Raw genomic sequence first — 9,917 nt, 5'->3', positions numbered from 1 at the left:
GATAGGGGAAAGTACCCTCGGAATTTCCTTTAATCAGCGGGACATTTTGGCCTTCGCTGGGCCACTTCGGTCTCCAGCATCACCTCTTGGCAAGTGTTTGGCTATCTAAAAGGCATTTTATAGAAATGGAAGAAGGCATACATTGATACAGAACTCCATAACTGTGCTTCTTTGCATGCACATGTTCAGGAACTTCGAGCCGCCATTTTGTTTTCAAGTTCTTTCACCACTTGGCTTTCTCCCATTTGGATCATGCAAGATACATTGTTTTCTTCATCACAATAAAACGACATTTGGATCCATAGATGGTAGAATTTTCTTACTAAAAGTGTCAAACGTAAGTTGGTTTCGTTAAGTGGCCAAAAAACCTTCCCGTAAGTCACTTACGGCTGGAGCGCCTTCTTCCCGTCGAAACTGGAACGGCAAACTGTAAACGTGACGGCAAAGCGGTGGTCACGTGACCTCCTCAGGTTCGCCGTTTGCCGTAAACGTGATGCTAAAGTTTCCTAACGTAAACGTGAAGAGGAAAAAGCAACCTGCTGCGAAAATAAAATTTCCGATCAAGAGATGCATTATTGTTGATTTTTTATGCAACATCCACCTTGTGTTACATTTGCAGCTATGGAAACTTTCTCTTTTCTAACCGTTACGCTGTCACAGTAACCGTGAGATTTATTTCAGGGTGCAGCATCTGGTGGCCAGATTCCACATTTGAAAAGAGGTGAGGTGCTGTGACGAATCTGCGCCACGAAGGTGGGCGCCCTCTAACATAGACAAAACACCAAGCACAAACGAACCCGAGAAGACACGCCACAACACAACTAAACGTAAGCCTACAAATATTTTATTATCCTAATCAAAACAATAAAGCAAACAACAAAAACGACAACGCAATGAACTGAATTATTTATCCTAATTAATTTGCAGAAATACGATAATTTAAACTACAATACACTAAAACTATTTACAAGAGTATTTGCTATTAAGGCAAAAAAAAAAGGTAGGGTTTTTTTTTTTAAAGGCTGATAGTTTCTAAAGAAACTGTTTGGGGCTGCGTCGGTGGGGGTAACGAAATAATTTGGATATATCAACAAGGTTGAAATGGTAAATTTGCCACCGTAACAATTACAAAAGCTGACGTTTCGAGCGTTAGCCCTTCGCTCCGACGAAGGGCTAACGCTCGAAACGTCAGCTTTTGTAATTGTTACGATGGCAAATTTACTATTTCAACTTTGTTGATATATCCAAATTATTTCGTTACCCCCACCGACGCAACCCCAAACAGTTTCTTGAGAAACTATCAGCCTTTATTCCCTTGAGAATTACCTGTTCTTAGCCGATCACCCTAACCCTATACACTCTGGCGTAAGTATGCATATTCTCCGTAGGTACTGATAGGCGTAATTTGCTCAACAATCTAGAGCTTCATGGCTCGGTAATCATTTCATTTATTCTCGAGAGCTTAATTGCTGTAAACAAGTCTTAATCAGCAAGACGAAAAAATGCGACAAACATACGTGCCGGCATCACTCACACACGCACAGTTGAAACAGTCAGTTCATTGGCTTCCTGATCTTCCTCTGTATCTTCAATTAGTTGAGGCGATCCTTTGTATTCGTAGGAAAATGATATGTACAGAAACAACAGAAAATCCAGCATCTGCAGACCAGCCACCAGAAAAAAAAAGTACTCAAAACGACCTCTATTGGGATCCTTCTCGGGGTACCAATCACTGTTCCCTCCTGATGTAACGATAGCAACAAGAAGGTTTGCAAGAAAGCTTCCGAGTCCCCAGGCAGCCATATACAGGGCCATCACCACTCCCTTGAGGTACTCAGGAGCCTGTGAGTATGCAAACTCAAGTCCTGCAAAATAAGTAAACAAGTTTTGTGTTTTACTTAATTGAAAGGGGGTTCTATAATCCTAGGGATGGGGTAGATACGAGAGACGAAAGTGCTCAACTCTTTATAACCTTACATCAGAACGCATATTCTTGATAGTACTCACCATAAATTTCCTAAGGTGTTGACAAGGAGAATTTGTTTACCAATCAATAGCCTCTTTAGTTTGTGATCATTTCCTTCATTACCATGACCTTAGTGCTTGATTCAACGGTGATTTGTACAGGGGAATTAGATGCTAGTCACTCCGGAGTCAAAACGTGTTTTTCCGTGTGATTTTTTCGCGTGAAGACTGCTTCATCGAATCATATGATCATGATTCTTTATCCTCGTTGAAAAGAAGTGATTTATTCAGAAGAGTAAGATGTCAAATATAATAAATTTATTATCGGGATTAATTTCGTAATGCGTGAGCTGTTTATTCAACATTGTGTGATTACTTTTATTTAGCGATAAAAATGATACGAAATTGCAAACCTGTGCTATTCGCCAGCACTTCACTAGCTCCAATCAACAAGAACTCTGGTGCCTGCCAGATAACACTGAAACATGAGGCATCGTGAACTTCCCCAAAAACGATCTGTCTGCAAACATCACCAGCTTGCCATACCTCCCTTCGTTTAATTTCAACGAGACCAGCCGCAACCATTGACGCTGCCGCTATCAGGAAACCCACACCTATGCGCCTCAGGGGCGTCACCTTGATGCCAATTCTTTCAAGTAGTGGATAGATACCATGTTCCATGAGGGGAGCTAGCACAAGAACGATCACGATGTCAAAAACCGTCAGAGAAGCTGCTGGTATGGTAAAGTTATCAAACTGTAGCCTCATGAAGGTGCCTTGGATAAGAAATGTTGTGCCCATCTAAAAGAGGAGAAAAAGGATATGATGTGAATATATTCTTGCATACGATGCAAGAAAACAAAACATGCACTGTTTCTTTTTCAACTCCAGAAGAAGAAAGGAATAGGAAAAACGAAACCCCTTGACTCCCAACAGTGATAAAGATAAAACTTCTCCTTACAATAACAACACTTCATTTAGAAAAAGATAATGACGAGGACACCTTACCATTGCATTGCCTCTTCTCGCCCTGGATTCAAACCTGACGCAAGGATAGGTTCGATGGGGACTTTTACAATTATAAAAATCAACGAATTTAGGATGCTTTAAAATGAATGCTTATAGTCCGCTCACTATCCTTCTGCTCTTTTAAGAATCATAGTTAACTAAAAGAATAAAACTGAGTCAGGTCCAAACTATTGGTGATTATAGTTCACCACTAAATTTTCTCCGGTTCTTATTGTTTTAAATCGATCACGTGTCGCGATAGTGTTTATCCGTGGAGAGACACTATCGGCCCATAGTGCCCGCCCGCGGAAAATACCCGGATGGATAGTGCCTGTCCGCGGAAAATACCTGGATTGATAGTACTCATCCGTGAAAGGTTTTGAATAGTTTGACGGCCGCGAAGTTAGGCAGATCGGAAAAGCAGTGACTTTTCAATTCTGACAGGTATAACGTATTATTTAACCAATGTACGGTTGCGAATTATTGACATTTGTGACAAGCTGTAGGCGCGGAGGAAAACTTAGTGGTGAACAATTAAAACAATAGAGTGTTTATGTCTCGGAACTATCGGTCTGATAGTTGCCCCTTGGAAATTTGATGTTCTTAAAACTAGCATATTTGTTTTAAGAACATCAAATTTCCGCGGGGCAACTATCAGTCGATAGTTCATCGACAGAAACACTCAATTGTTTAAATAGCTGAACTCCAATGAATTGTGTATGACATCGATGTTTACACCCTCAGTAACCTCTACATTGCTGTCTGGCCATACTATTCTATTGGAAAGTTCATTACCAGACGAGGGAATTCGATGTTTAATTGCACGCGAGAACCGATATCGCATGAATCCCTTCGCGAGTGGTGCGATATTGGTTTTCAAATGCAATTTAACGCGGAATTCACAAGTTAAGTAGCGGATTTTTCTTGAATCTCATAATTGAATAAAAATCAGAAAAAAAAAAGAAAAACAGTAATATAATTGTTTTTTAACGTTTGTTTTTATCTTGAGCGCGAAACAAGAGATACGAAACATTATCACTTAGCCTCGTTTTCAACTCGCGATTCCACGCTACTTACCTTGCTTCGTTAACCAATCAGAAAACGAGATTTTATCAAACAATGTGACCCATTACAAAATAGGTCTGGTGTTCACCTTTGACCGAGTGGCCAGCATCTAATTTCTCCTTAAAATATCATCGCTGGATCACACATAAAGGACATGAGAATAAACGAGATGATCACCAATTAAAGAAGCTTTTCATTGCTGAACAAATTTTCCCTTTCAGCTCCCCCGGAAATGTATTGAGAACAGTATGGAGAATATGCACAATCATGATATCAGGGCGTACGTGTAAAGGCTGGGTTGAAGAAGAAAAGCCCTACCTGAGAGAAAATTACGAAGTAGACGATGAAAGTGATAAACACTGGTACTACTCTCAGTAATGCCTTGACATCTTCAACTTGGGCATCACCGAAACTTCCGCCAAATCTTATCTTTGCTCCATCCATCCAACGACTGGTGTTCTGTTTTCGTTTTGTTATGGCTTCCCAAATAATTTTTGCAGTTTCTGTCAGCTGGCTACCCCCTGGCGGCTTGACCACGTACTTGTTACGACGGGCCAGGAAAGCAACCATGGCAAGTAATATCGTTACAATTAGGATGGCATAACCAGAGAAAACGTCTGTTTGCTGGAGCCATACCACTGCTGTATAAGCTATTAGGGCTCCAATGTTGATAAACCAGTAAAACCAGCTATAAAAGGTCTGGACAGCTCCTGGACCATCCTGTTTCACCTGATCTGCTCCAAAGGGCGACACATTGGCTTTAATTCCTCCCGTGCAAAATGATATAATCCCAAGGGCTACGACAAAGTACACCGTTCTTGCCGTTGCATCAAACTCTGCCCCCAATAGATCGTCAGGAATTGATACTGCAGCCAAAAGCACAACTCCAGCAAAATACAATAGGGCGCTTCCAAAGATAGTGTTAAACCGACCCAAGTAAGTATCAGCAAGCCACCCACCAAGTAGAGGAGTAAGATAACACATTCCTATGAAAAGAAAAAGTATGACATCCTCCTGTTATCTACACATTTCCTTTGGTACTTTCTAAAGGGGACAGGGAGAATTTTCTTTAAGCAATCAAGAGCCCATTTCATTTATTCCTGTGACCTCAGTGAATGCTGGTTAATGCAAGGGGCCAAAGATTTAGGGGAGCCCTCGAGCTATTCTGTGGGTGGCAAAAACATACCAATTTTCCGTAACGTGTTTGAAAAATTTTTACCAATATTGCCCGCTGTGACTGAACATTGACACTTTGTTTTTGATATTTTTATTTCTATCTTATTTCTTATCTTGTTTGCACGCCTTGCGTGCAATCTTGGTCACGTGATTTATACGCGACTTCGTGGTTGAAAATACTAAATGGTTGAGTTGAATCAGTTTTTTATCTCTGTGAAGAATCGTTTTATACTACAATGCCTTTCTCAAATATCAGATATCAAATCTCAGCTAGGGATGATTCCAAATTGACTTTCTTTAAGGGACATGCTTTTCATTATATCCTACACAAGAGAATTGCACAGTCAGGAGCCGACTAAATGGGCTCCTGACACAATATATTTTCTCATATTCTTGCTGGAATAGGAAGAAAAAAATTGGGGATTGTGTATATATTCTGTTTGATCGTCGGGGTGTAGAAAGTGTTGAGGACTGTTGTCTGGTAGTGGTGACCAAGGTTTTGGCAACCTTATTAATGGAAGTCGTTAGCTGAGGAGGAGTTATCAATTAGTCGACTGTTATGAGCCTGGATCGTGTTAACTGATTGGTCCGTTTTGCCGAGATGCTCTCGGCTGGAAGACTCAAGTAGCCTTGGTTGGTCGTGATTGGTTGTAATCGATCCGTCAAGGAGTGTGGGCGTTGTGCTTCGTTTTTATAACGTTCTTGAAGATCAGAATACACGATCAACTGTCGTTATTCTTGTGTTCAAACGATTTACCGTTGAAAGAAAGAAAAACAACACTAGCAATAGCAATATTTGAATCTGTCGTTGGTACGGTCAAGTTTCACCCAGACGTTACAGCAATTTTAATTTAAGTGTCGAAGGTAATGTGGATTTCGCTTTATTGACGCCCTGTGATTGGTCCATAAAACTAATTGCGCCACTTCCTTAACCAATCAGATGCAAAACTGTAACCAATCAAGACTTAGTCACCCGGGTTTTCCTACGCTTTAGAAGTTTGATTGTTTTTATTTTAAAGTTCTCATTGGCGCTAAAGGTTTGTTGCTTTCTTTTGATTAGCCGTTGTCTATCCTTTGGTTTTGGTTTTAAGACAATCAATCGAAACGCGCTATAACTTGTAAAGGATTTTATGATGATGATAACCGCCTTCCCGCTAGCTCAATTGGTTAGAGCACTGGACTGTTGTGCGGAAGGTCGAGGTCGATGGTTCGAGCCCCGGCCGGACCTACACTCAAGGCCTTAAAATAACTGAGGACAGGAGCCCATCACCTCCTGCTAAGGAGAATGCGCTACCTTTCTATAATATCAAGAAATGGATAGACATTCTAGTCTTCTCGGATAAGGACGAATAAACCGTAGGTCCCGTCTCCTGCATCTATTAATTAGTTCATTTGGTTAGGCAGGGGACGTTAAAGAACCCACTCACGAGATTACTGTGATGTGATCTGGCCTGTCTACTGGGAATTGCGGGGAAGGGGACATCTTCAAAATAAGTTTCCGTCAATTGTTTGTAAACTGCAGATGCAGTCCGACCAAAGTCCCCCGAAAAGTGTTGTGATGCGCATTTGATCATATCCACATGTTAATTTGCGCAATATAAATATTAAATTATTATTATTACTAGTATTATATTGTAAACCAACCTTGTAACAAGAGACCGACTGTTGACGGCCATGGTGAGTCAAGCTTTAACACATTCCTGCAAAATAGCACCAAATTTGCCACGATTCCAAAGAGGGTCAGGCGCTCACATAACTCCATTACGAGAATACATACTGCGTTCACAACCCTTTGCCGACGACTCAAGCTTCTATGAGGGATGTAGGTGCCTGTCTCCCCGCCAGTCGAATAGCATCTATTATCTTGCTCCTTGGGGATTAGCATAGAGCGTTCGGACTTTAAATATTCCTCCGCTGACATCCTGGACTTACCTGTACAGTGTTACTCTGCAAAGTAAAACAGGGGAATGAAAATTGTGTGGAATTTTGTGTAAATGACGGTGTCAATGATTAATGTAACTTCTCCCAGGATAATTCGAACATTCTGTATCGCAAACCACTGGCGGATCACTGATGTTTACGTTAAGTACTCTCGATTGATATATTAGTCGATAGTACAGATTACGGACCGAGTATCGACCAATTGTCGACAGACCGAGTGTCGACCGAATCTCGACCGACATATCGATCGAGTATCGATCGACTCTCGATCGATGTATCGGCTGAAATACCGGTCAAGAGTACCTACAGCAAACATGCAACTCCACAGGCAAATCACCAGATGCATACGTGTAAGAATTTCTCGAGGTGTAGCCGAGAGTTACTCAAGCTAACCGGGTGCCTCATCGGTATCTCGATGTACCCACAGCTAATATAACAGACGAACCAGTAGTTTGATAGCATTTGTCGGAAACATGCATGGAGACGCCTCCAGCGGGAACAATTTTGTAATCTTTTGAAACGGATACTTGTTTTGTTTATACAGTTTTGGTTGATTGATGGACAAATGAACATTGACTAAAATAATCGCTTGTACATTACACCGCTTTGATCAGTCCTTTTTTTGAAGCAGAGGCGAAGAAGTAGGTTTACGATACGAGGTCAGTATGTTATATTAGGACGGATCAAAGGAATCAATTGACGAATCAATACAAGTCTCGAAGTTTACGACAACACTTTTTACGAAGTCGTATGAGTATTGTTTTCCCCTTTATCAAAATACTGTGAAACTCAATACCTAGTTAACTTTAATAGAGCACCTTTTCCCCCCAAAACAAGCTTTAATAAGATAAGAATAGTTGATAAAACAATTTTTCAACAACAAAAAAAAAAAAACAAAAAGACAAAAAAACACCAACCACAACGATGATAGATGTATATGAAAATTAATCAAACTTTGCATCCTGATGAACCCACAGTCACCGAAGTTTCTAGGAACACAGCTTTAAGTCAGCCAGCCTTCTGAGCATCACACGAATTAAAAGAAATTTTAATCTACAATTCGTTCAATAGCCTATAGATATTGTTTGGTCATACAATAGCAAAGATGGTAAATTTTGAGCTCGGCAAAAAGTAGAGTAAGATGTTTAATTGTTTTTTCAATCTTACTCTTTTAATTATCTTTGCATTGCACAGAAGTTTTGACCGACCCCACTCTTCTTAGTTTGTGACACTTGCGAGTACTGCAAAATTAGGTAAAGAACATCAAAGAGAAAAATCAGACAACCTGACGCGACAAAAAATAGCGAATTTTCAGAGAGTTTTCTAGAATTTATTGGGAGTTAAAAGTCCTCATAGAGAGTTACTGTGCAAAGAATAAACAAGAAAAAGAAGAAGAATCCCTGAGTTCTGTGTACCGTTGTGAAGAACGGCTCGGCATGATGCCATCCTTGGTTCATCCCTAGGCCTGGCTGTGATCGCATCTCAAAGTAGCTTTCGTTAAGCTTAACTGGAAATCGCGCAACCTGCACCATAGTCTTAGTGTCCTTTTTTCCCTTTTCCTTTCTTTTTCCCTTTCAATTTTACACCATCCTACGCTACAGTGCGTTCCATTGTGTAACACGTTCCGTTCCATTACACTACAGTACAGTATACTACAAATTTCCAATGGGATCATGGGATCGATCAAAACGGCTGAGTTTCTTTGAACTGTTTCAAAGATTTCAAATGGCGCGTCACCCAAGTTCTATTCGAAGTGGCGTACCATCCCATTCAAATAAGAATAGTGGAAAGGTCGAAAGATGGCGACCCCCTCTTCGTCCTCTATCTTGAAAAAATTGGAATTTTCGAATTTTTGAAACTCGAACCGCAACGCAAATTGTCATCAATTAAAACGTGAGTTACGCCGATACAGGGATATCTTAGATTGTTGATTACGTCATATTCAATTCTCGTCACGCGTTCTCTCCCTCAGATTTGTGAGCATATCTTGCCTAGCAGTGTTTAATATTGTGTAACGGATGAACCAAACTCGGGGAGGATCAGTCGGGTATCCCATTAGCCCTTGCGCGTTACTGTCGATTAGAAGGTGTCACATTGCATCGAATTCGAGTGCACGCGCTGAAAAGTTGACTGAATTTGAAACGGCTGTTTGTCCTTTGTCTTTTGGTGGTTGATTACGTTATCTCTAATTCTTGTCACGCGCTCTTTCCCTTGGATTTGAGAGCATGACTTTGCCGACAGTACTTCTTTGTGAAAAAGCAGCAAAATTTTCAAATTTTCTTATTTGAATTCCACAGTGCAAAGCAAGGGGAACTAAATGTAACTTCAAAGCACCCATTGAACATCATTCGCGTCAAAATATTTAGAGAAGGGGAATTCTCAACGGTAAGCCGGAAGACCGACCAAGCAATTTCTTTCTAACAAAAATATTTCATAAATAAAATGAAAATATACCTGGACAAACACGAAATTATGAATGGATAAAACTGTCCCAAAAAGGGAAACGAACCTACACTATTTGAAAAATCTCCTCATAAACTCACCAGCGCTCTAGTACAATGTGAACGTCTTCTTGAAAGTCATAAAACACCCAAGGCCAAACGTTTGCCCCTATCACAAGGGACAACTAATTTAAGTAAGCATTAGAAGCTTTCTTTAGCGTGGATACATTTTTATGTCATGTGAGGGTCACGACGAGTAATGTCAGTAAATTTTCAAGCCGTCTGTTGACATTTGGCTATAAACTCGGCCTGTTTCGTTTT

General features: G+C 40.5%; 1 protein-coding gene across 1 annotated transcript; it reads right to left on the bottom strand.

Moving 5' to 3' along the window:
• Positions 1–1,191: 1,191 nt before the first annotated feature.
• Positions 1,192–9,837, bottom strand: LOC111331684 (solute carrier family 15 member 4). Its single transcript, XM_022936844.2, has 5 exons — positions 9,699–9,837; positions 6,859–7,161; positions 4,357–5,024; positions 2,379–2,766; positions 1,192–1,865 (listed from the first exon to the last, which is right to left on the bottom strand). The coding sequence occupies exons 2-5, from the start codon at positions 7,133–7,135 to the stop codon at positions 1,531–1,533; spliced, it is 1,668 nt and encodes a 555-aa protein (XP_022792579.2). The 5' UTR covers positions 7,136–7,161; positions 9,699–9,837; the 3' UTR covers positions 1,192–1,530.
• Positions 9,838–9,917: the final 80 nt, after the last annotated feature.

Source organism: Stylophora pistillata, chromosome 3 (genome assembly GCF_964205215.1).
Source record: "Stylophora pistillata chromosome 3, jaStyPist1.2, whole genome shotgun sequence".
NCBI lineage: Eukaryota > Metazoa > Cnidaria > Anthozoa > Scleractinia > Pocilloporidae > Stylophora > Stylophora pistillata.
Note: the sequence above shows the minus strand (reverse complement) of the source record. Positions and strands in the feature narration are given on the sequence as shown.

Coding starts and splice junctions, on each gene's coding strand:
- LOC111331684 (XM_022936844.2), bottom strand. CDS start 7,135: ATGTCAGCGGAGGAATATTTAAAGTCCGAACGCTCTATGCTAATCCCC. Junction 5,025..6,858: donor AGTCGGTCTCTTGTTACAAG/GTTGGTTTACAA, acceptor TTCTTTTCATAG/GAATGTGTTATCTTACTCCT. Junction 2,767..4,356: donor ACTTCGTAATTTTCTCTCAG/GTAGGGCTTTTC, acceptor CTCCTCTTTTAG/ATGGGCACAACATTTCTTAT.